Here is a 26,334-nt window from a genome sequence, read left to right as displayed (position 1 = left end):
AACAAATCTTGCTTCTCAACTTGGCTGAGTGATCCCGAGCAGTAACCAACCTCCAGCAGCAATCCCAGCTCCCTGAGGTGTGGACAGCTAGATGGTACTCCCGTTGATTGCTTCCAAGCCTCTTGTATCGGCCTGGAGTTAAAGAGGAGTGGAAACAGAACCCAGCTCTCCAGACTCCGCCCTCTCCACTGGCCTGCATGGCATCTTGTTATCCTGAGCTACTTCGTCATTGTAGCCAAGCCACAGCAAAAGGTGCGATTGGCTGGCATGTGTTTGGCAGCCATAAGATGCTGAGCTCAACATTTTCCCTTATCGTGGGGTCAAGTCCTCACCATCTCTGTCCAGCAACAGCTGCTCCCAGGGCCTCTTCCTCGTACCGCTGGCAGAGCCGTGTACCAATGTGCAGAGGTTAACCCGCAAGTGGGGGACAGCCTCAGTCATCTGCAGGCATCCCAGCTTTGTGGGAATCTACTTGGTGTCTTATCCCACCCTCATCCTGGTGGTGTCAGAGCCCTGTGCAGCTGTGCATTAAGCGGTGTGGATCCCGTGTGTTTTGTTCTCTCATCGTCTCCCCAGGGGGAGGATCGAGTGTGCAGTGTCGTGGTTTGTTTTGGTAGGGCTGGTTGGCAGTTGAGTTCTTGAACAATTGCACTGCTCTGTACTGATGTTCGAGGGGGCCGGCTGGAGATGTGTGCCTGGCACTGGGAGCAGGAGCTGGGGAGGCCTGTGATGGTCCTTGGCTCCTGGACAGGGGGTTCCACAGTCTCTGAGGGGCCCTAAGGAAGCTCTGCCTCCTCCACCAATGAGCTTTTGATGGTCCCTTGTGGTGGACGGCTGGATGAGCAGAGCTATCGACCTTTGTGCTCATTCTGGAGCTTTACTAGAGAGCTTGGGCCCAGGCTGTTGAGCGCCTTGAAGGGAAGGACTGAGCCCTTGACATTGACTTGTTCTATGGCGAGCAGGGTTGAGCGCGCTGGCCAGATGAGGGGTGTGATGGTCCAGTGACTAGACCCCTGGAGTGGGAATTGGGAGACCCTGTCAGTGCCACTGACCTACTGCATGACCTGGGGTAGGCTGGCGTTAACTCACCCGTTACACCCCTGCGGGACAATTAACACAGGGTTCTGGTTAGCTGGAGCGTATACGGTTACTCAGTGTTCTCCTGGGTATTAGCTTGCAGAGCGTCTCTCTCCCCTGGTTAAACCAAGTCCCCATCCTCCCCGCCTATCTGCCCCATGTTCCAAGCCTAACCCATCCCCCATGGTGCTTTTTATTCCACACAGCTGCTGAGGCTGCCTGAAGACAGGGAGGGGGGAAAACTTCTGAACATTCACAGCTGCAAGGCCTCCACGGGACTGGGTTCCTCTGGCCAAAAGCAGATTTCTCCTGAGACCAGAACCGAAGTGTTCTCGGGCGGCGTCCTGGCTGCGAATACAGCTGTGGTTACAGGTCAAGCCAAGAAGCACAATTACCACAGGCCCCTGTTTATTTTCACAGCTGCTCCAGCCGGGTTTTAACCTTCGGGATCTCCAGCTGCTTGTCTCTAGGCTCAGGGACGCTCTTGGGCTCCGGATCCTGCTGCACCCCAGGTCTGAGCTAGGTCGTGCCACTGTTTGAAGCCTTCATTTCAGAGGCACCATTCACCTTGGATTGTCCTCCGCATTGCGGCCTCTGTGGTGAGGGCAGGAAGTGTCCGGCTGTTGGGATGCTCACAACGCATGTTAGGGGAACGGGGTGTTCACTGAAAGCATCGCTCCCCATCCATAAGGGATTCCAGGAGATTTGAGGGCCTCCTGTATGTTGTGCCACCCAGCAGTCTGCAGTGAAATAAACACCTAGCCTGGACTGGCAGGGGGCCATGAACCCTACAGCTTCAGCACTAAAGCACGTTTCTACACGTGAACCATAGGGGTAACTCAATTAGCTGATTGCAGCAGGTTCTCTCTGGCCACTAGCTGGATCCACAACATTAGATGGAACCATGCCGCTAAACCCGGGGGAGTTCTGATCCAGGATATTTGTTCATGACTCTCCATAAATTTTAAATAGATTTATTTTGCTGCAGCAACAGACTAGCCTCAGGGAACAGATACAGGGCAGCGGTGGTGAATTTCACGCTGAGGACGCAGATGCAAGTACAGGAAAGAAATTTAGCTTGTAAAAGACAGGTGTGCCTGAGCCTGCGAGTAGGATGATATGAAAGCCTGTTAGATCGATGGGGCCATATTTATCCCTGGTGTAACACCAAGCCATGGCTTCCTGTTGCCCATGGTCCCCAGAAAAGCGCTGATGAGACCTTTGCTGTTTTTTTGTGGGATCCAGGCATGCAGGCCCAAAATAAACCAGGAGGGCTCTTTATATTTTGGGTAAAAAGAAAAGGAGTACTTGTGGCACCTTAGAGACTAACCAATTTATTTGAGCTTATGCTCAAATAAATTGGTTAGTCTCTAAGGTGCCCCAAGTCCTCCTTTTCTTTTTGCGAATACAGACTAACACGGCTGTTACTCTGAAACCTTTATATTTTGGGTGACAGTGTATATTTCGATAGCCCTCTGCAGGATCCAGTCCTAAGTACCCCTGCGAGGTATTCTCCCACCCTCCAGTACCACTGAAGTCAAAGCAGTTTCTCAGCACCTTTTGGGATTAGGCCCTTAGCCAACAGCCTAGAAGCTGAGGTCAGAAGGCGCTCTTCTGATGATTGAGTGTCCCCTGCAAGACATCAGCTGAGCCTGGGCAGACGTTTCACATAAGGCTGGGAGAGCACAGGGAAATGTTGGGTTATATTTATATTCCCTTCCTCCAGCCGCCAATACCACCCATTGCCCCCCCCCTTCTCCTCTCCCCCTCCCACCCAGCCACAATTAATTTTGCTCTGAAAACCTGCTGTCCATAGCCTAGCACAGAATATTTTAATTCTTACATAGCAAAAGTATCCAGTTAAAAAAAGCCACTCAAGTGACACACTCCCATGATAACAAAACTCAAGCACTTAGCAAACTCTCTTGATGGGAAAAGAAACTGGAATAACAGATGAATAAATACCCTAATGAATTACTTTGCTTTCTCATGCTCAGCAGAAATAGTTACCATAGTCAAAGATCTCAGACAGTTTTTTTATGCATTACAGAAACTAAAGTGCATCTTTAGTACATGTTCAGGGCTCTGTGATCCAGCGAGCAGGAGGGGCTTCAGTTCCAGACCTGCTAAACATAGCGAAACCTTTGTTCTAAAGTCTCATTGACACTAATGGCCCCGTGCCTTGCTCTGCCAGTGTAAACGGACCTGAAAGTGGATCTAAGTGTAACTTACTCCCACTGTGCAGGGGCAGGGCTAAAGTGGAGTAAAATGGCCTCAGTGTAAATGAGAATCAGGCCATTTTTCCTCCGTCCACCCCTCCGGGGCTTCTTGGGTTGTTAGTACCCAACACTCCTCAATTTCACAACGCTCAGTTAGACAGAAGGCTCAGGTGCCAGACTGTGATCTCAGCAACGTGGGTGTAGATCTGGAGAGACCCCACTGACGCCAGTGGAATCACTGTAGATTTACACCAGAGTAAATGAGAGCAGCAGCTGAATCCAAAGGCCTGGATTCTCCTCTCATCCACACCAGTGCAAATCCTGAGACTGGTGCCAATGAGAGGAGAACCAGGCCTCTTGTGTCCAGAGCAGTGTCCCTACAGAAAAGGCTCTGGGACCAGATCTTCCACGGATGTCAATGAAGGTAGCTCTACTGAGCTTAGTGGAATGATGCCAATTTACACCAGGTGAGGGTCTGGCTCCCTGTAGTACACGGTAGAATGTTTGGTACCCTGCCATGGAGTAGAACTGTGAGACAATGTAAATAATATTTAATAAATAATCCCGCCTCCTATTGAAAATGAGCTCTATGGGAGGACAAGCTGCATCCTAGCTCCCACATGTACAGAACTGGCTTATTTCATGCAGCACAAACACAAACTTTCTTCCCTTGTGGTTTCTCTGGGTTTGCAGCCCCTCAGCTAAGGCCAGGGGGCTCTGTGTCTTGACGGCACAGTGGCCGAACAGGTTTGGCAGAAGCCAAGTGCTGAGGTATCTGTCTCCCTGTGTAAGCCAGGAATGGGCTGAAACCAGCTTTGTTTCAAATAGTTTAAATAGTTTTGTTTTAAATAGTTTTCTCTGAATTCTCCAGGCTGCAGATTGTTACACAATAGCTCAAACAAAGAGACGAGGGTCGAGGATTCCCTAGTGAATACAATGCCCTCGCTCAAGGCTATTTCATGCCACGTGACATGCTTCAGGAGAGGGGCATGCAAAGCGCCAAATGCAGGCAAGGGTGTTCGAAAACTGGGTCCCACATTTGCCACATCTTGCAGCCAGCAGAAGCGACAGGTCCCAGCATGCAGCGCTCTGTGTCAAGCTAGAGCAGTGCGCGCCAGGAGCTGTAGTAAGGATGGCAGTGGCTGCACCGGGCTTCCTCTGGGGCCATTTGAGGGCAGTTGTCAATGGGGCCCTCAGCTGGGCAAAGCTCAGGGTGCCTCTGGCTTAGGCTGCAAAGGGGGCAGGGGGCACAGTCATGGGCAGACACTTTGGCCTTGTTTGCTCTATGAAAGCCAATACACTGGGAAGGATGGGATGGGGGGCTCAAACCAAACACTGAGGGGGTCCTATTGGGTGAGATAGACAAGGCCTATCCCCGCTTCGCTGCCTGTCCCCAGCAGACCGTCACTGCAAGCCTGGCTTGCTCTAGCTCAGCATCTTGTGCCTGTCAAAAACCGTCTTCCTCTGCTCCTGCACCTGGCGCTTCCACCGCTGCTGGGCTCCTTCCACCCTCTCCAGCACCGTGTTGGCTTTGGCGCCGGCGGGAGCGGGAGCTGCTGCCAATGAGCGGGCCTCCTGCAATGCAAAGAGAAGGAACCAGGAGGTCAGAGGGGTGAGTGGGGTGGAGGAGTGATATCTCTAATACAGAAAGAGGCTGCTCAGCATTGGGAGACACTCTGACACGAAGAGCTATTTCGGGACTGAGTTTTCCTTGCAGAGAGAGGGCCTGGTTTTCAGAGGTGCCCAGCTCCCACTGACTCAAACTGGAGGGGTGGATCCTCAGTGTAACTGGGCTTGAAGCTGGGACCATCCGTGCTAAAAGCACAGGCCTCCAGCACTGGAGCTAAAGGAGCAGCTCCTCTAGGAGGTAGCTGCAGTAGGCTCTTATCCTCTCTTGTAGGCCAGCAACTAGGAGGGCCAGCGCTCCACACTGCTAATGTGAATTGCATCAGCACCGCTAAAAATTTGGCCCATGCTTACCACTTGTGTGTGGGGGGACCCACTCATACATCTGCGGGGTGAAATTTCAAACCAAAAGGCAATCATTATTGGGTTTGCGTCCCACTGAGAGGGAGAACGTAACAAAGGGCTGGAGCAAGAGCTCCTTATGCCAAAGCACAGGGTCAGATCTTCAGCCGGTGTAAATTGGTGTAGCCAATTGGTGTAGCTCTCAGTGTTTATCGTGCACCGATTCCCAGCTGAGCTATTGGGGCTGATCTAACCATGTGCCCTTGTCATTTAGTATTTATGCTGCAGCAGTGCCCAAAGGCCCTATTGTGCTAGGTGCTGTACGACTGTGGGGGAAGACAAAGAGCTTACACTCTAATGTCCTGGTATTTATATCATGCTCATCACGGGGTTAGCAAAGTGCCTTAAAGAATTATGCAAATCTGTATTAGTGGACTACATGCAAAACCTGATTCCCTCTCTCTCATCCTGGGTGTAAACCAGGAGTAACTCCATTGGCCCTGATCCCTCCCTCCCTCACCCTGGGGTAAATCAAGAGTAACTCCCCTGGCCCTGATCTCCCCTCACTCCCCCAGGAGTAACTCCCCTGGCCCTGATCCCCCCTCACTCCCCCAGGAGTAACTCCAGTATAATCCGTGAAGATCTCTGATGAGGTTTTGCAAACACCAAATCAACAGCCCCCTCAGCCCAGCCCATTTCCGTTACTGAACCTGCCCAGAAACGGCCTGGCAGAGCGAGCGAGCGAGCAATGCTGTTACTGAGCTACCGTCCACCCGAGCCCCTCCCATCTCTGCTGGACATAACAGAGAGAGAGCAGTGTTAGGAGAAACCCCAATAAAAATACCTATGGGGAACAGCTGTCCCTCAAACCAGGCACCAGGAGAAGGAACAGCCTGAGGACTAGCTGGGAGAGCAGTGGAGGGAGATGGAACTGATTTCCCTCCCCTCAAACTCCTCGCTTTCCATTCCCTTGCAACCAGTCCACTACCCTTGCTGCCCTTCCCCTCCCAGGAATCTCCCCCTGCCCTCTGTGTCTTGGGACTGCTGCATTTCAGTCCTTCCCAGCCACATCTCTCCATCAAAAGGGAGCGTTACTTCCTGTAACTGCAGGGAGATGCCGGGGCTGGCTCTGTGCTGAAGTTCAGCATGGCTCCCCAGTTCCTCGAGGGATTTCCAAAGGGCTCTGGGCCCCTCTCCTCTGCTGCCACATACCTCGAAGGGATTACCATGCCTCATTCGCCTCGCTGAGAGCCTCCTGCTAAATGCACCTTCCTTTGCAGCGCCCTGAGCTGGCAAGCTTCTAAGGCCGCAGAGCGGCCATGCTTAGCAGGGAGCAGAGCAGGGGTGTGCGGGGAACCAGCCAGTGATTAACTCCTGGGCTTCAGCCCACTGTCAGATCCAGCCGATGGTCCACTGTGCTCACAGCAGCACAGGTGCTGCCGGACCAGCACGGAAGGGGTTGAAGTGCCTGGCTGTTCATCCCGGCTTTGCACCCAGTGAAGTCAGTGATCCAACTCTCGTTTGCGCTAACGGGACCAGGCGTTGCTCCATGCTCAGTGTGTTGCTCATGACTCTGGAGGATGTCGTATCAGCAGGAAGGAGGGGTGGACCCGCAACCAGGGCTATCCCACCAGCAGATCCAGATGCCCTCTGAGCATGTGTCCAGCTGCACCCTTGCTAGCCAGACCCCTCATGCTCTGCAGCAGCTGCTCTCCAAGCTGGCCTCTTCCCCAGCCAACAGGAGCTGGGCTAAACTCCTCCCAGGTGTAAGCAGCTGGAAAGCAGTGCAAGTGACCATGGCCCTCTGAGCCACAGCACTGAGCCTGCTGCCATTGTGGGTTCAGTGCAAGTGCAGCATGTTACAGAGGAGACACACACACTGCGCTCGCTCGCTCTCAGATCTGGTGCTTGTCTTTCCGCCGTTAGAAGGAAGCACGTGTCTGGTTTTTGTGGGTGAAAGGCAGCTTCAGAGTTTAGGTGCAAAAAACCCAGTGCTGGGAGAAGGCAGGGACAAAGCAGAGCTGGAAAGGGGCTAGGGGATGGGCATGAAGTCCTCTGGGTTGGGAACTTGGGACAGGGAGTCGTTTCTGGCTGTCTGCAGACTCAGGCAGATATCACTGCACTGGTTACACTTGGGGCCCATATGAAAGGTTCATGCAGCCATGAATCCTAGACACTTACTGGTTTTAAAATGAAGGATTCTGGACAGCTGCATAGGTCATGCCGGCCACGTAACTGCAGCGTACAAGTTGGATCTGGCCTACAGGCCATATATTTGACAACTCTGGCCTCAGACACCCAGTTCCAGTGACAGTGCTTTCCTGCAGATCGAGGTTTGTGTCCTACGGCTGCCACTAGCCTGATTCTGGGGTGGGGAGCCGGTGACTAACAGGTTTTCCACTGGTGATATTGGCCTGATTCTCCTCTCACACCAGTATCACACCTATGTGATTACAGTGAGGTCAGCAGAGTTACTCCTTATTTACACCGGGTGAGTGAGAAGGGAATCAGGCCCCATGGAGTGTGGAACAGGACACAGAAGGCTCCATGCAAGGCAGGAAGGGGTTAATAAACTCCTGGCAGCCCAATTAGCTCAAACAGAGTCACCTGGAGCAGAAGGGAGGCATCCAGGGAGGGGCTGAATAAAAAGAAGAGCCGTGAGCAGCTGGAGAGGTATGAGGCTAGCAAAGGGTCAGCACTGGGATTGGCTGATGCCTTGCAGATCTCCTGGGACGAGTATGTGTGGTTTCACACTTGTTTTGGACTTTGAGAGCTCTGGGAGAAGTAAGCCACATAGGAGCCCGGGCGGGGGGGCTCACCCTCTGGAAGCCAGAAGGCTTTGGAGATAGAGCAGCGGATGGGAGGGATGACAAGCTGGGAAATGGCGGTGGAATGGCTGTTGCACTGGGGGGTGCTCTGGAAAGGCAGTGGGGCTATAACAGTTACACCAGTGTGTAAAGGAGAAGAATGGGGCCCCGTAGTCGCAGCACTGAATAGATGAATAGATTTCTGGGCTCTGCATAGACCAAATCTTCCCCCATGGGTGCTTCAGTCAGTCACCATGTGAGTGCCCCGTGATCAGTCCCAGGGCGGGTGGAGTGTTTCTGAGCATGTCCAGGCCGAGCTCAGGGCTCCCTTCATCACACCCCATCTCTGCAAACACACTGGCTTCCTCTCTTCAAAGCGTGTCTGAGCATCTGGATTACAGCTAATCCTTGGGGTGGTGATGTGCCCAGCGGCTAGGCTGGGGCCCTGCCTAGCCTGCAAGCTGGTTGAAAGGAAGGCAGGTGTCTTTTATCTTGCTCCTGAGAGGCGCCCTCCTAGCGCACAAGGGCAGGTACAGCGAGGAAGGTCCCCTCAAAGCAAACAGCTTCAGGGACACCTGGGCAAGAGCCCATGAGCTCTACCGAGTGCTTGGGGCACATCCTGTCCTGTAGAACCATCCCTGGCTGGGACAGGGAAGGGGGCTCTCTCCCAAGTTCCCCTGCCCCACTGAAGACCAGGCTGTGCTCTAAGGGCACAACTGCCATCACGGGGAGCTGGGCTTGTGTCCTGCCTTCAGCCATCAGTGATAGAGCCTGGGTTCGAAGCTCTTCCTCCTCCCGCCTGACTCCTTAAGGCCCCATATTCTGATAATTCTTTGCCTGACCTAGGGTTGTTGGATCATATTAAAGAAGTTCTGTATTAAAATCACAAATGAGTTTGCTTCCCCAGAGTTTAAATTCCAGGGTATTACTAATTAAGAGGTCTCTCGGTTTTTGGTACTGTTTCTCTCCCTCTATGTGTGAAACTTGCAAGCTGCTAATTGAAAAGGAGGACTTGTGGCACCTTAGAGACTAACCAATTTATCTGAGCATGAGCTTTCGTGAGCTACAGCTCACTTCATCGGATGTATCGGATGCATCGGAAGTGAGCTGTAGCTCACGAAAGCTCATGCTCAAATAAATTGGTTAGTCTCTAAGGTGCCACAAGTCCTCCTTTTCTTTTTGCGAATACAGACTAACACGGCTGTTACTCTGAAAGCTGCTAATTGTGTTAGTACATTCTAAGACAGAGTCTGTTCTCAAAGCAATTCACAGAGAGAGAGACTCAAAGCAATACTCTGTAACAACAGAAACAGCACCCAGAGACTCCCCGCCCTTTTGTTGTATTAACAATTGTGATTAAAATAGAGATAGAGGATGTATGTGGATGGATGCTTGGTGTGGATAATAACTGAATGATCAGGGAGGTGCCAGCCTAAGAATCCAGTGTCCATCGGCTGAAGAAGGCGTCAAGTGGAAATAATCAGAGGATCCCCCCCGCCGGTGGGCAGACTGGAATCCACCCAACAGCCTCAAGAATGGGAGAACCAAAGAACAAGATAACATCTTGGAGCCGTCAGGAATGTGCTATCTGCTGATTGATTCAGCAACAGCATGATGAAGCAATTCCCATAGACTGGCATAGGAAGAAATTCCTATAAAAATAGACTCTAAAAAGTGAGAACTTTGGGGTCTGATTCTGCAAACCAACTTCCAGGAGCATCAGATGAGCATCTGACAAGGCCCTGCTCCCTCCTCATGTCCAGGCCACCTGGCCAGTGGCTTGGCATGAGCAACTCTAAGTCTGGTAACTATGATAACAATCTTGCAGAACCTGTGTGTGTGTGTGTGTGTGAATAAATATGAGATTGAATGGAATGTTATAGCTATAACTAACTGCTTACTATGATTCTTTCTGTATTCACAATAAATGTGGTATTTTGCCTTTTTCCCTTTAATAAGATCCTGCTGGTTTTTATTTTATTGGTATAACAGGGTCGGCTTCTCCAGGGCCTGTTAACACTGAGGCGAGGGTCCTGGACATGCTGCATGCAATCCATCCCTCGGGCCGTTCCCCCTGCAGGGCTGGGAGAGTGACTGGTGAATGCCGAAGGCCCAGTGCCGCCGGTGACATGCAGTATCTCACACCAGAGTTCAGCATGGCTGGGCAGATCCAGCTTCCGCTGGCCTGGGGGCAGAGACTCGCCTCTGGCTGAGGGCAACTGGGAGCTTTCAGCCCCCGGGGCACAGCGAGTTCTGCCACCTCTCAAGGTCTCGGCACCATCCCTTCAATGGCTGTTCTCTCTCGCCTGTCCGCGTCCCCTCCCTATTCTCCTTGTGCCCCTGCTGGTAGTAACCAGGCCATTGGCTGAGGAGGGTGGCTGCCTAGGGAACCCAGAAGGAGTTGTCTGGAAGAGTCCGAAATGGCTCCCCCTGCCAAGGGGGCTGCCTCACCCCACTTCTCTGCCTTGTCTCTCTCCTGGGAGCCAAGGCCTGACCTCAGAACCTGGGCATGCACCATGGCAGTGAAATGGCGAGCCGCTAGGCTCCTGGGCCAGCACTTGTTTGGGTAGTCTGCTCAGGACTCTGCTGGCCTGGAGACTGCAGACAGGTGGCTCCTAGAGGCCATGATGACCTCAGCCCAGAAGCTCCACTGATTGGGAAGGGATCATCTAGCGATCAACACAACTCCAGCTTGTCCAGCACCATGGTCCCAGCTCACGGAGCAGCTCCAAACAGCCGACACCTAAATGAAATGCTGGGTCCCAGAGCTACATGTTCCACCTTCCATAATCAGCCCCCTGCATCTCTCAGTTATAGCATGAGCCAGGGCTACAATTAGCTCATCGCTGTGTGTGCATCAGCTCCACTACCCTGCCACCTGGAATACCATTACCGCACTCTAACCAGCTTTATCTGCGTTTCCTCTGGGAGGCCACCACGTCCCAGCCCCCTGCTCAAGCGCTGGGAGCTGGGGGGACAGACAAGGCAGGATAGATAGGGCCTAATCCTGGTGCCCTTGCTCTGAAATCCCCATGGAAGTCCATGGAAGCGTTGCCTGAGTCCGGAACTGGGGCTCAGGAGAGGATCAGTGGCTTTTGGACAGAGGTGTGGCAGCAAGACCATGTGTGACCTGATAGCTGTTTGCCAATCTCAGGCATGCTGATCCTTCTCTAAAATCCACCTGAGCTAATGGAGGTCCCCCTGAGCTGCGAGCAGTAGCAGGTCTTTTATCCTCACGTCACTCCCTGGCTCATACACAAAGCTAGGACGTTACCGCGGGAAACACCCAAAGCCGATTTGAAAACCAAGCCCGTGTGTAGGGCTAGCAAGACCAGGCAGCAGTCAGAGTTGCTGAGGGATGGGCGTTCCCTGGCTTAGAAAGTCACCTCCAAAAGGAAGAACAATTGTATTAATGGGGCACACGCATCCCCTCACCCCGGAGCCCAGGGCACTGTATGGATGCAGGGATCTGGCAGGGGAAAGATTAAACAATACAGGGCTTGGCCGTGGGGAAAGAGTAAAAAACCACCAACCCTCTCCCCGGCATGAGACAAGTTGAGGTGTGAGTGAAAGCGGGCAGGTGTGACTGGATGTTAAGGGGGAGTCAATGGCCAATTGAGGCCTATCAGCACAAAGGCCCAATCAACTGTTGACCCCTAAGATGCAACAAAGTGGGATCTGTCAAAGGTGGGTGTAGTCTGAGTGCAGCTCCTAGTCCAGAGGGGCCCATGGAGTAGGGGCTCTGGGGTGCAGCCCTTGGCACCCCTGCAGAATCAAAAGGCACCATCTCTAGCTTTAAGTCAGCTCCTCTATGCAGCTCTCCTGCCTCCCAGCGCTGTCTGGGCCTTCACCAAAAGGCCATCCTCCTGCACCCCTCTAGATGGGTGTTGCCAGGCGGGGGCTGCCAGGGCTGCACACAGATGGGAACAGTTTGCATTTTGTTTGGATCTGATCCACAATTCAGTAAATGAAAATGAGTCCTATCAGGACCACAAAATTCCCCTGCTAACTGCCCCGGGCAGGCCAACTCTGGGCCCCGGGAAACCTGCAGCTGCAGGCTTCACATTTCAGAGCTTCATGTGGACCAAGATCAGGGATTTAAAAAATAAAACAGAATGAAATATTCCACATTTCTAGTTGGCATGTAAAAAGGGCCAGCCCCAGCAGGACCCAGGTGGGATGGGAGATGAGAAACATCAGCCATAATGATCCCTGGGGCCTGCCTGCCCGCCCTAGTTCCCAGGAGCTAACCCTGCTCTCTCTCCTCCTCTAGGTTTTCCTACCATGCCCATCACCCTCCATATCACCCGCCGCAGCCCCCTTACCTCGTTCTCCTCTTGGTTGTGCAGGGGCTGGGTGTAGGCATCTGGCTTCCGGATCAAGGGGTCGACCAGCATGAGGAAGGCCATGTACAGAAGCAGCACCCCCACCACCGAGAGGTAGATGATGATGATGATCTGTGGGCACATCAAAAGGGACTCTGAGCCATCAGGGGCGATTGCAGGGTTGGGGGCCACCCAGCCTCCTCCCCAAGCCAAGCCAAGCCAAGCCAAGCCAAGCCAAGCCGCCGACTGATGAGCTCAGGAGGAAACATCCCCCCCACCATAGGCAGCTCAGTCCATAACTATCCACAGGATGGAGGGCAGGGGCACTGTCGGAGCCAAGATACCAGGCTAGAGGGGCCCCTGCTGTACTGCAGTCTGGCAATGTCTCAGGGAGGTGGACTGGGACTCCTGTCCCAGGCTCCGCCCTGGGCTCCCTCCCAGACAGCTCCGCTGGGCTGGGCTGCCTCCCTGTACAGATCTGTCCCTGTCTGCCCAGCTGGGGCATGACAGTGGGGGAAGCAGGGGAGGACCCAGCAGGGTGGCTGGCAGGCCTGAAAGCAGGCATCTGGGGATGGCCCGGAGCAGGCAGGTGCTAAGAGTGGAGGGGAGTGAGGCTGGGCTGATTTCTTTAGGGAGGAAAGGGGAGCCAGGAGGACAGGGGGCTGTGCATGGAGGGCTCGGCAGGGAGGAGGAGGAGACTGGCGCAGTGTTTGGGAAAGGGGGCCATGGGAGGAGCCTGGCCAACCTCCCAAGCTGCCCCACGGCGGAGCTCCCTGCTCCATCTCCCAATGTCGACGCCCTTCGCAAAAGGGAGGGGGTCAGTGTCGTCATCCCCAGACCAGAGCCAACGAGGGGAAGGGGTGTGGAAAAGGGGGGCAGGGGTGTGGAAAGTCTTTGCTATGCCCCTCCCCAAGCTGGCCGCCACGAAAGAATCCAAGTGAGGAACCCTTTCCTCCCCCATAGCATGGAGAACTGGCACCAGGCCCCCAGCGCAATCTCCTCCGCCCCAGGTCCCGCCCCCGCGGTTCTGCCCCAGGCCTGGGTGGGGCCGGGGTGGGAGCGGCCCAGCTTTACCTTGATGGTGGTGGTGCTGCGCTCCTCGTACTTGCACTCACACAGCAGGCAGTAGGCTTCCACGTCGTTCCCCGGCACCGGCATCGGCTCCACCACGTGCAGGCAGTTGCTGCATCACAAAGGAGCCGATGTCAGTGGCGGGGTGGGGCAGGTGGCTGTATCCTGGGGCCCGGAGCGCGGTCAGCGGTCATGGAGAACCCTAGTGGTGACGCTAGGCAGCGCCGACAGCTTGGTGGAGAACCACCAGGCCGGTCTGCATCCAGCAGCCCCCTCTGCGCTCGGCCCAGCTGGGAGAGCTCAGCAGTTGCTCAGATCAGTTTACACGGCAGCGTGGGAGGCGGCCGCTGGCTGGCTAAAGCTCTGGGTGCTCCAGATACTCGCCCCCGGAGCTGGGGCTGGAGGAGGGTGGTCAGCTGGCTGTGCCTCTAAAGCCACCCCAGGCTAATTAGCCCTCTGAGGAAAGAGGCCAAGGACTGAATGGGCCCTGGAAGCTGATCTCCCCCAGAGGGGGGCTGGGCTGAGGCGCAGGGGTGGCTTGGGGGGGAAACTTGCCCTGTTCCTGTCCCTGTCCCTGCTCCGGGGTTAAACAGATCCCTCAGGCTCCAGTCAGGCCAGCCATGTGACTGGCTCCACTTGCTCAGAGATCTGAGCCTGCTCCAGCTTCTAGGCACCCCCAGGAGCACACAGGTGCAAACCCTGGGTTAGGTCACAAGTGCAATGAGTTTTCTGGCCCCAGCCTAGTCAATGAATGATTCATAGATTCATAGATATTTAGGTCAGAAGGGACCATTATGATCATCTAGTCTGACCTCCTGCACAACGCAGGCCACAGAATTTCACCCACCCACTCCTGCGAAAAACCTCTCACCTATGTCTGTGCTATTGAAGTCCTCAAATTGTGGTTTAAAGACTTCAAGGAGCAGAGAATCCTCCAGCAAGTGACCCATGCCCCATGCTCTCCCCCCACATACACACAACACACTCCCTGTCACACTCCACCGCCCCCCCTTTGAAAAGCACGTTGCAGCCCCTTGCACACTGGGATAGCTACCACAATGCACTGCTCTTTGTGGCATTGCAAGAGCTGCTAATGTGGCCACGCCAGTGCGCTTGCAGCTGACTGTAAACACACGGCAGCGTTTTCCCTGCTGCAGTCTCCGAAGGCTTGTTTAACTCCCAGCCCTCTACATCGGCAAGTGTAGCCAAGCCCTTATTCATAACATACAGTACCAGCTGGCATCTTCATCAAAAAGTGTCCATGTCTACTTCCAAGACAATAAGCACATGCAGCATCTTGCAAACCTTCTTTCCCAAAAGCACCTGCTTGAGAATGATGTATGGTCACATGACACAGCACCATGACACGACAGTCTTTTGGGGGAGAACAAGGCCTGGCACTGTAGCTTATGTGGGGACTGAGGGGAGAGCAATGTGTGTGGGGAGTGGGGTGGAGTCCAGGGCTGGGCTAGCAGGGGGGTTGTGGGGCAGGACTGAAGGACACCGGCAGAGCTGTATGGCACCATGCAGACAGATGCGCTGTGCCCTGCTCTCGTCAGTGCAAGGGCCTTTAATTCCCCATCCCTGACAAAAGCATTAAATTCCAGTGCACTGTAGAAAGAGAGAAGCGGCTTTGGCAGGGCTCCCTTTGCTCCCTCGCAAACAAATGTTGAAGCCTAGCTGTGGCCCCAGATTATCACGTTAGCAGCACAGAGTGGGGGCAGACAGCCTGGCGCGTCACTTTCCGCTGATTCCCACGAACCAATAAGCACGCACACCGGGAAAAAGCCTTGACGGTGTCCAGTCGCTGCCGTCTGGCATTTGGGGAGGAGCACGTACTTCTTGTACATGGTGGGTTGCAGGGCTGCTACTAGCAGGTGTCAGATATGGACTGGCTGCAGAGCTTCCTCCTCACAGAGAGCCCCACCAGCTGTGTTCAGTGCCCGGGCCTCTCCTTCCCCGCCGCACCAGCCTCGCTGAGGTTCGGTTACATAAGGCACGTCACACACTGCGGCCACCTGGTACCTGGACAGTATCACACCAATCAGCATCCCATTGCCGGGAGGAGAGGCCGGGGGCAGACCCTCAGCGGGTGTAAATCAGTAGAGCTCTGGTGATCGCCACAGAGCTATGATGATTTACACCCGTTGAGGCTCTGGCCCAGAGCCATTTGTTCTGGTCTCTCGTGCTTCTTCCTGTTTTGTTCCGTGCACCCGGTGTGGCTGCCGCCCTCTCAGGATCAAGGTGCGTGTATTGATATAGTTATGTCCCTACAAGAAAAGGAAGAAGCTACCCACCTGTACAGCTGGGTCTACACTAGGGGTTGCTCCGATTTAACTAGCTCTGGAGGAAAACACCCTCTTCCCCCTTGTGGAAATAGTCAAATCAGTGAAAAGAAACTGTAGATGTGGCCTATGCCAAGAGACAACTGGTGCAGACAGACAGGCTCCTGGTGAGAAACCAGCTTCACTGAACTGATGAGTAGAAACGATGAGGCTGAGTAGCTCTAACTTACTCTGTTAATGGCCCATCATTGTAATTTTCAGCTCCCCTGTCCTGTCGCTCTCCTGAGATAAACTAACCGATCTCTGTGCCAGGCTTGGCACCATTTAATGTTTATTTTTTTATAATCTTGACAGATAATATCGATGTTGATTTTTTTCAATTTTAGGGATGTAAATGTTAACAGGTGTGGGAAATCCTGAAGGGAGGCAGACAATAATTATTTAATGACCGTAGATGTTGAGATTCAAAAAGTTAAAGCTACCTAACTGGTGCCCGCTCTAACTCCAGCGTCACAACACAGTGTAAGGTGGGACTCTAATGAGTGCTCTAGGAGAATTTTTCTTACTTTGCCTGTCTCTACATTTCAATTACTATGGATGGAAATATTTTGTCCTTGGTGTGTGTGTGTGTGTCTGGCGAAACTGATGTTTCCTTACATTTACTGAGAAGAACTGACATTTACAGATAAGCAAAGTAAGAAAAATGGCCCTTGAGAACGGATTAAAGTCCTGCCTTCTGAATGTGTATAAAACGTGTTGTAAAGCTGGAAATCAAAGGAGACGGAATGACAAGGAAATGGAAATGATTCAGCAAAATGCCTCCCTATAAATGATTCAGCAAAATGCCCCATATTTTAACAGAATAAAATCTCACCCCACGCCCCCAAGGCGTGAAATATACACTGCTATGTAAACCAGCCTGAATGCAAGCACAAAGAGGTCATTAGGAAGGAACAGACTGCTCACTGATGCTTAAGGGCCTTTGTTCAATCCAGGTTACAGCTTCAAAGTGATCAAGGCCCTGTGCAGACACCCACAGAGGACACCCCCGCAGCGCGGACACTTTCTTCATAGCCCTGGGATTTGGCAAATGGCCTTAGCGCTCAGGAACGAGCCAATTACAGATTTGCTGAGAGTGCAGGTATGGGTTGGTTAGGTTCTCGGCTGGTTTTTCCTCTTCCACCCCCAGCTCCGCCAGTGTCCCAGCCCACAACCCCCCTGATATGCCAATCATGGGCCATTGCAAGACTGCAAAACCCACAGATGTGCATGATCCAAACAAATGGACTGCAGGGAAAATGACTAATTCTGAACATAAGCAAGGGAGCAGATCTGATTCTCTGCTCAGGGTTACTGAAGTCAGTGGAGTTACCCCTGTATTACAGAGCAGAGAGCCAGGCTTGTGGCAAAGCGTGAATTGCTCCTGAAAGCCATGAATTTATCTCTCTCTACTTGTGGGATCCTCACAACTGTAGCATCTGTCACGCAGGGTGAATGTAACCCCACTGTCATCTGGGAGGTAGGGAAATATTATCCCCATTGTACAGGTGGGGAACCAAGGCCCAGAGAGATAAGTGACTTGCTCAAGGTCACCAGGAGAGTCCGTGGCAGAACAGAGACTTGAACCCTGATTTCCTGACCCGCCCGTGTAGGGTGTTTGGGGATCACCAGTGATTAAAGTGTTTGCAAGAGCTGTACTTTGTTCAGCATCCAGTTCCCAGCCCTTAGAGGCACAGCCTCAACCACCACACAATCTAGCGCCTTAATCACAATGCCATGAAGAAGCTGAAGTTGGTTCTTTGCTTCCTTACTTCACCTCCCGTTTGCAACAGAAAGCTGATGACTTCAAGTGGGAGGTGATTCTTCTGCTGTTGTAGAGGGCACCCTGTGCACAGGACAATGCCCTGCAGCTGTGTAAGACAGAGATGCTGGGGAAATGGCCAGCCTGCCAACTTCAGTAACCAAAGAGCAACCCAGAGAAGGAAAGGCCCTGTGGCTTTAGGGTATGGCATAGATACACTTATTGTAGTGGTGCATTGTGGGTATTTTAAACCAATCAAGTGGATGCATCTCACATGTTTAGGTTCTTTCTTCTCTCATTCATTATTATGCAAGGTGGTCTAGTGGTCAATCCAGGGGATTAACACTCAGGACTCCTGGGTTCTGTTCCTAGCTCTGCCACTGACTCGCTATGTGACATTGGCAAGTCACTTCCCAGCTTAATGCCTCAGCTTCCCTATCTGCAATATCTGGCTAATGATACTTTGTAAAGTGCTTTGAGAACTACGTTAAGAGCTCAGCTGTTCCAGGGGAGGGGGTTAAAAAGGTACTAAAGCCTTTCCTGTTGTCATCCTCAGCAGGGAGTAGACAGAGCTGCAGAGCACAAGGACAACAGGTTACTAGACTCTCCAGAGGGTGCAGGGCCAGCCTCCTATCTCTCCCTAGATGAGCAGAGTGCCCATCACTATGCGGTGCAGAGACGTAAATAGCTAGCAAGGGCTCAGCAAAGCAGCTCCACCCAGCACGAGCTGTTACGCATGATCTCTGACCTATTTCCATTGCAGAAGGACAGAACCTTGGGGTGTCAGATCCAGGTCCGGGCTTCCTGGGTCAAGCCCCTCGGTATTTTGACAGGGGAACCCCACAAGCCTCCCAGAAGAGGGTAACTCACCAGTCTTTCTGTGACACATTCTTGTTGTAAATGTGCCCACTGATGTTCCGGTAGGGGGGGCAGATGCACTTACAGCGGATGTCCTCTGAGCTCTGCATGGGGAGAGGAGTTGGCATTAGTGACTGGCACACGAGCCGCTGTTCAATGAGTCCCCCCACCATGGCGTGAGAAGGGCGAGATGTTCCCAATGGGCGTTAACTTTCCTTCATGTCTCTTCTTCCTGCTCTGCATGTTTCACAGCAATGACGTCTTTCAGCCAGATGCCAGGAGCTCTCCAAACAGATTGTTCTAGGGACTGAATCGCCCACTACCCTGGCCGTTCAGAGCTTCAGTGACAGTGGGGCTAGAACGCAAATCCTCCAGCTCCAAAAACGCAGGCTGAAGGAGAATCTCCACTAGCTGTTTGTGGTACAGGGCACATGACACAAAAGGTGACTAGCTCCAATTCCATCCTGAAGAAGGCAGTGCCATACACCCCTCCCCCCACCCCCCGCACAAGCCAATTTGTTGCAATACCCACCACCTTTCCAAACTTCCATAAAAAAGCACCCTCCCTATCGTCCCTGTTTCGGTCACATGTGGCAGCTTAAGCTGGTGACTGCATCCGTGGCTGCTCCCCACTCTCCACCCCTCACCTTGCTGGCCTGCCCCAGAGGTGCTAGGACACACCACGCCACCGCTGCCAGCCACAAGATCTTCATATTTTCCCAGCTGTGCCGTGTCAACATCCCAAAAGCCTGAAACAAGGAAATAAAAGAGTGTGTTGGGGGAAGGATTCCCATCTTAAAGGGTTTCAGAGGAGCAGCTGTGTTAGTCTGTATCCGCAAAAAGAACAGGAGGACTTGTGGCACCTTAGAGACGAACGAATTTATTTGAGCCTCAGCTTTCGTGAGCTACAGCCCACTTCATCGGAGGCATTCTTAAAGGGGACAGCCATGCTGTAGTATTTAGTTCCCTCATCTTCCCCAATCTCTCCACCCTGCTCCCAGACTGCAGGATGTCCCCAGATTAGTTTTTAAATTACAGTAACACCCAGATCAGGGCCTCGTTGTGCTAGGTGCTGTACATACACATCGAGACAGGCGCTGTCATGAAGAGCTTTTACAATGTCAAACAGACAAGAGAGGCTAAGGATGGGAGGGAAACCTGAGGCAGGGCAGTGTGTCCAACTTTTGTGACTCTGTGGCAAGCCTTGCAGTATTTGGTGCTTCTTACAGTCCCAGCTCCTGTAGTCCTGGGATGATGAGGGGCTCTCAGTTTGCTTTTATTATAAAGGGAAGTTCTGAGCCCTTGAGCTCGTGGAGAAAAACTCAAAAATGTGACCCCCCTAAAGTCTCTAACTCCAGAAACAAAACAAAAAATCATTTAAAAAACATCATGATTTTAAGCCAACCTCATTTGGGAGAGTGGGGACAGGGGGACCTGTCTTGTGATTTCTGAACACTTGTGTCACGGGCTGGCTAGTTCCTTTAAATGATGCAGGTCCAGCACTCCTGTACCTGGACAGGTGCTCCCAGTTTGGCCAGTTAAGAAGGAGGGGCAGCACCTGGGCTATAAAGGATCAAGGAGCAGCAGACAGGGAGAAGGTCGGGGGGAGGAGGTTGAAGAGCAGTAAGAGGACCTGACCTGACCTGACCTGACGGTAGACTAGTAGCAGATTTGTTACCTAGTGATGTCTCTGTGCTAGAGGAGGCTGAAGGCCAGAGGGACAGTGGCAGGGTCTCCTGCTGGAGGTGAGATCTTAATAGAACAGGGGCAGTGAGGGATGGTCTCCTAGGGAGACTAAACTCCCAACAGAGAGGCTGGGGTGGGTTCCTGCTGGGAGGAATGGGGCACATTCTAGGTGGAAGGACTGTAGCTGAGTCCACGTGTGGTGAAAGACGTTGGAGCATGGTATGTGCTATGCTGAGGGAAGATGGTGTGGGGTTTCCGAGGGCTATATGCACTGGAGATGATAAATGGACTGTGTTTGGGGACTTTGGTTATGGATAATGCGCGCTGTAGTTCAGTAATAAACTGGTCCCAAAGAGGGATATTTATTGTGGTGGAGCCCTCTGGGGCTCAAGAAGGGGGGTGGGATGGTAACCCTGGTGTTAGGGTGCCCAGTTGCTAGGCAGTGCCCTGGGATGAGGGGGAAATCATTCACCATGGGACTGGTGGTTCTGAACGTGACTGTACCAGACGAGGTTGCCCTGCTGGCCACTGGCAGGGTGAGGAATAGAACCCAGGGTCTCTGGTCTCCCACTAGACTGCACTGCCTCCCCTGAGCCACTCTGTCTCTAGGAGATGTTCAGGAACCCAGAACTAGCTCTGAGTCCAAGCCCTGCATCTGAACTGCCACAGGCTTGGGGACCATTTGGACCTAGTTGTCAGTAAACTCTAGCAGAGTCCTAACTCTGCTGTAGTTAAGGCTAAGAACTCCTTTCTGTCTAAAGACTTGCTCTTCTCGGCACTCTAACATCACTGTGGAATTGCAAAGTGTCTCCCAACTCCCCGTGGCAAGGAGGGTTCTTGCTTCCAAAAAATCTCACTCCACAGTTTCCTGACAGGAGTTGCCTGTGGGGTTTGTTTTAGGGCTGCGAAAACAATGCAACCCTGCAGAGTTTGCATTATCAATCCGGTGATGACCAGTCACCAGTGGCTTCACATGTAAAGACTCTTTCCCACAGACATGAGAACTGGACTAGGAAGACCAGGAAATCAGAGTAAAATAAGCTAGTTCAATGGGGCTCCTACCAGGATGGCCTCCAGCTGCTACTGCAACAGACATGTTCAATATGGGCCCAGTCCTGCCACTGGGCTCCTTGACTGCAGATCCAATTGCAGGAGGGAGACCTACTCTCATACTGCATTGATCATACGATCAATGGAGAGCCAGAGCTGAACATATTCTGCTTACATCAAGGTCCTGTGATCGTTCATACCCCAGAGCTGACACTTGGATCGGTCGCCATGATTCTGTATTGGTTTAATTTGCTGTCTTGTTTCTCGTGACTCTCTATTCCAGTTGCTCTCCTCACTAGTGATGTCTATAGCATAGCTTAGCAGAATAGTTTATAACACAACCTCCCCCACGCTAGCCAAGCAGACCGCATGAGTGATGTGGGCCTGATCTATCCCTATTACAGCCACGGGGAGTCTTTCCGTTGGTGTTGTTGGATTTTGGATCAGGGCCCCCGGCAGCACAGAACTGCATTTAACGTGGTCCGACATGTATGGGAGACACAGCCCTGTGAATTAGTGCCACAGCCCTGATCCATCACCCACCAACTTCCCTTCCTCCTTTAGCTTCCAGGCTTTTTGCAATAATCGCTGCACAATGCAGCTAGTGTTTGAGTCTCTGCTTAAGTAACACTGAAAGTCTTGTGTCCCTATGAAAGTTAGTCAACTCCCCGGGGCATGAGAGGCACCAGCACGGCACCCCCCCCAGCTCCATGCTGAGATGGGCTAGGTACTAAGTTACCCGCACTGCTTGGTACATGGCTGAGCTTTCTTGGGAGGTCTTACATCCACATAATGACCAGCCCTGACCTTCCTTAGTCTCTGGTTTCTCCTTTAAAATCCATTGGTGTTTCCTAGAACCTCAGACTCCCTGGCCATTGAGTAAGGGAAATAGATCCCACCAACCAGCGTGGATGGACCACACAGTGCTCGCTTATTGCTGGGGAGGATTTTTCTAGAAGGGACGATGTGGACCCAAAATGGCCAAGTTAGAAACATTAACACACGCAGGAGGAGGCTGTGAAGCGTAGCAGGAAGAGCCAGTGGCTGTGACCTTGGGGCCCCAGCGCAGACTCACTTGCCTCTTTGGACTCAGCCTGCCAGATGGGAACCTGGGGGCTGCACCCCTGTGCGTGCCAGGCTGTGCTCTGGCTTACAGCAGAATGTCGGGCAGCTGGGAGCAGCCTTTGGCCCTGCCTGTCTGTGCTAGGGATAAGCAGATGCCAGGGATGGAGGAACCACCCGCCTTGGAGCAGGGTTCTGTATCTCTAGCCTATTAAGTTTAGTCTTCTGTCCCTTTGATTAGCAGGTGCACAGCATCCTGATAAAATGCTGCAAGACCTCCCAAGGGAAGGGGCGAGCATCCATGTGGTCGCACCTACTCAGACAGGAAACCAGTCCCCCCCTCGCCCTTTCTCCACTCTATAAAGTGAGGTGTTGCCCCAGCCTTATCAGCCAGCAGAAGCAGGGAAGCCATTGCTTCCAAAGCCAGAAGGGACCCTTGTGATCATCCAGTCTGACTTCTTGCATAGCATGGGTCAGAGTAGGGAGCCCACAGCTTGCAGCTGAATGAAGCGCCCCCCCCCCCAAGCAATGAGGTCTAAAACAGACTGGCAGCTGAGCACCTCCCTGCAGAGAGCCACAGGGTGCTGCAATGCAACACCAGAGCCTAGAAACTGAACCCTTTGTTCCTTGTTCAAATGTAGGTCACTCTCCCTCACTTGGTGCTGTGGGGGCTATTATGCCCCTTCTCCCCCATTTAATAAAAGGTAGGGTGACCAGATGTCCCGTTTTTAAAGGGACAGTCCCATTTTTGGGGACTTTTTCTTATATAGGTGCCTATTTCCCCCCCGTCCTGTTTTTTCACAGTTGCTATCTGGTCACCCTAACAAAAGGGGCCTCTCTCACATTACAGAAATTGCAGCCTTCATCCTAAAAAGCACTGATCGGCTTTGGGAAAAATCTCCAAGCCGGGTGGCGTTGCATCTCTGAAGATTGTCTAGGCTGCGTGTGCTGTCAGGAAGGAAGGCACGCTCACAGGCCCTGAGAATCCAGTCCACGTGACAGCTAACAAGAAACTCACCTGAGCAATGACCACGGTGTACATAGCGATCCACAGACCTCCGTTGCAGAACCTGCTCTACAGCCATTAGACAGGTATCAAACCGCTATCAATCCTTGTGCCTTTGACGCATGAGTCCCCTGCTAAGCAAGGACCTACCCTGCGGTACTTCTGGCAGGGAAGTGCAATGCCTAACAAAGGCAGCAACTCCAGCTAATAAGTTTGCAATTAACGTGCAGATTAAAATTCTACTTGAATCCATTACATCCTCCTGCACAATCCCACCAGACAGTCTGCAGGTGGCTCAGCACAGCCCACGGTGCAGGCCCGCTGTTATCCTAACCAGCAGTCAGCATTAAGGATTGCAAACCAAAATGCCAAGCGCTGTACACAGGTCTAGTTTGCATTTTTTTAAAAAAAAAAAATTAGGATCATAAGACTCACCTTGCAGCCGAATTGATACCCACCCCAGCAGCTGCTCCTAGCAATGATGGAAGCCTCGCTCCCCACCACTGATTGGCTCCCTGCACTGATACTCTCTGGTCTGTGTCATAACAGACATCATCTGCTACCAGCCAGAAGTCCCGGCCTAGGGCTGAGCTAAGGGACCATGGATCATTTCTCAACCCTCGTGTGGCAAGAAAAGGAATAGCTGCAAAATGTGAAGCACCAGTGCAAAAGCGCCGTGTGAATGTAGATGTCCAAATGCCACAAGGGGAGCGGGAGGACCAATCATCAGGGAATCGTTGCATGAAGGGTGAAAGGATGGTCTTGTTAAAGCACCAGCATGGGAGTCAGGATGAGGCTCGCCACCTGTCCAGGTTTTCCCCTCATCCCTTTTTTGAGGTAGCTGTCCTGGGAACTTGGTCGGGATGCTCAATACACAGTCCCCTGGCCAGTTCTATGGATTCAGGGTCATTTCTGCTGCCCCAGCATTTTGTACCTCAGAGGTGGCAAGTCCAGTCGTGACTCATAGATGCTAAGGCTCAAGGGACTGTGTGATCATCTTGCATGTAACGGAGGCCAGAGAACTACCCTGGATTAATTCTTGTTTGAGCATCTGGCTTCTACTCCCAGCTCCGCTACAGACTCTGCGTGTGACCTTGGGCAAGTCACTGCCCCTCACTTCCCTCCTCTGCACAAGAGGAGACTGATCCTGAGCTACTCCCAAGGGGCAGGGTGTGAAGTGATCTGTGCACCTGCTTTAAATGGGTGCAGAATCTGCTTCCTTCTGTGGCAATGGAGAGTTTTCAGCCCAGCTCCTCAAAGGTATTTAGGTGCCTGACATCAATGGGAGTTAGGTGCCTAAATACCTTCGAGGAGCTGGGCCTTAGTGCTTGAGCCAGGGCTGGCTGACACTTGCAGAGACTGACACCTCCCACCTCTCGCACAGAACAGGGACTAGCAGAGGCCCCTTCCCACCCCACCAGTTAACCTCAGCCCCGGCCTGGCAGGAAGGGGGAGAGACAGCTGGTAGTTTCAAAGGAGTCGAAGGGAGTTAGCCCCCACCATCCTAGGGAAAGTCACAGGGAGTTGGGCTCGCTGTGTTTACTCTTGTGTCTTTGGAAATCCCACTCTCCATGGTGCTCCTGGCCTCTCCGCTGTAGCTAAACCAGTGCACTAAGTGAGGGGGTAGGAAACGCCGCCCCCGCCCCCGCACAGGAATGGGACTGAGCCCCACCAAACTCCGTCACCCTGTGGCCAGGAAACAGCTCTGGGGTGGGACCCGCGGTCGTCAGCGCCCAACTAGGCCCTGTCTGTGTTGGTTGCCTAGAAGGGAAGGTGCCCAGAGCCCCTGTCCCAGGGAGTGCAAATGGGGGACCTGGCCGGGGGGGGAGGGGGAGGCCAATTCTCCACGCTCTGGGCAAGCTGCCTGCTGGGGGCGTGCGAAGGGTTAATGGTGCTGGGAAGTGATGTCACCCAGCTGGGGTGGGGGGCAGGGGGAGAGTGGGGGTGGGAGTGGCTGTGTGTGGGGCAGGGCGGCTCGGGGGGCCATGGCTGCCGCGGGAGCTGCATCGTGGTGCACGGAGCAGGGTCAGAGGCGGCCCTGCCAGGGTCCAGGGAGCTTGCCCGGCCCAGTCCGGCCCCGTTTTCACCCATCCCAAGGCACAAACCCCAGTGAGCTCAGCCCAGCGCGGATTCGAGACAGGGAACGAGTCTCGGTCTCAAGGACATGGGGGGCTACAGGGGGCTCCCCATTGCTGATCCCAGGAACACCCAGGATGGCGAGACATGAGAGCCCCTAGAGGAGGGAAGTGTCTCTGTTCCTTGGTCAAGCTCACGGCAGTCCCCTGTGGAGGCAGGTGTCTACACTGCATTACACACGTGTCTCCATGTAAGAATCACAGAAGCATAGAATATCAGGTTTCAGAGTAGCAGCCCTGTTGGTCTGAATCCTCAAAAAGAACAGGAGGACTTGTGGCACCTTAGAGACTAACAAATTTATTTGAGCATAAGCTTTAGTGGGCTACATGGTTGGAAGGGACCTCAGGAGGTCATCTAGTCCAGCCCCCTGCTCAAAGCAGGACCAATCCCCAACTAAATTATCCCAGCCAGGGCTTTGTCAAGCAGGGCCTTAAAAACCTCTAAGGACGGAGATTCCACCACCTCCCTAGGGAACCCATTCCAGTGCTTCACCACCCTCCTAGTGAAAATGTTTTTCCTAATATCCAACCTAGACCGCCCCCACTGCAACTTGAGACCATTGCTCCTCGTTCTGTATAGAGTTGTGTATAGAACCGAAGAGTCCTGATTCCTTGTCCCACGCGCTAACTACTAGTCACTTCGCCTTATTTTATTGGAGCGTGTGTTCTGACTTTATCTGCTAGAGATTTTTAACTTTATCTTAGTTTCTATGAGGTGGGGGTCATGATTTGCCCTGAAACCTGTCTCCCACTCCCTTCTGATTTACCTTCTTTGCTTTACATTCCTCCCAGAATTTAAAACACAATCTCACCAAAAATCAGCTCCAGATGACTTCTGGAGTCAGTCTTGCCTCACTGGCAAGAGGGGTTGGTTATGTGGCACCATAGCCCTGTAGCTCTTCCAGCTGTGCTCGACTACAGAATAAGAAGAAACTGAAAATAAGCAAACGCCTTCCTTATCATAATGCCTATAGCCATAGAGTG

At 52.8% G+C, this 26,334-nt stretch overlaps 1 protein-coding gene across 2 annotated transcripts; it reads right to left on the bottom strand.

Moving 5' to 3' along the window:
- Positions 1-2,884: 2,884 nt before the first annotated feature.
- Positions 2,885-23,756, bottom strand: TMEM9 (transmembrane protein 9). 2 transcript variants are annotated; one of them, XM_073319868.2, is made up of 6 exons: positions 23,651-23,756; positions 19,059-19,160; positions 18,424-18,515; positions 13,471-13,579; positions 12,397-12,528; positions 2,885-4,871 (listed from the first exon to the last, which is right to left on the bottom strand). In XM_073319868.2, exons 2-6 carry the CDS (start codon positions 19,149-19,151, stop codon positions 4,722-4,724), a joined length of 576 nt encoding a protein of 191 aa, XP_073175969.1. In that variant the 5' UTR covers positions 19,152-19,160; positions 23,651-23,756; the 3' UTR covers positions 2,885-4,721. The 2 variants fall into 2 exon arrangements, with proteins under 2 accessions (XP_073175969.1, XP_073175967.2); XM_073319866.2 differs by lacking the exon at positions 23,651-23,756 and adding an exon at positions 23,228-23,542.
- Between the last annotated feature and the right edge of the window lie 2,578 nt (positions 23,757-26,334).

This window comes from Lepidochelys kempii, chromosome 21 (genome assembly GCF_965140285.1).
Source record: "Lepidochelys kempii isolate rLepKem1 chromosome 21, rLepKem1.hap1, whole genome shotgun sequence".
Taxonomy (NCBI): Eukaryota; Metazoa; Chordata; order Testudines; family Cheloniidae; genus Lepidochelys; species Lepidochelys kempii.
The sequence above is the reverse complement of the archived record's forward strand: the minus strand, read 5'-3'. Positions and strand labels throughout refer to the sequence as shown.

Coding starts and splice junctions, on each gene's coding strand:
- TMEM9 (XM_073319866.2), bottom strand. CDS start 23,251: ATGTACACCGTGGTCATTGCTCAG. Junction 19,161..23,227: donor ACACCGTGGTCATTGCTCAG/GTGAGTTTCTTG, acceptor TCCTTGTTTCAG/GCTTTTGGGATGTTGACACG. Junction 4,872..12,396: donor ACAACCAAGAGGAGAACGAG/GTAAGGGGGCTG, acceptor TTTGCATTGCAG/GAGGCCCGCTCATTGGCAGC.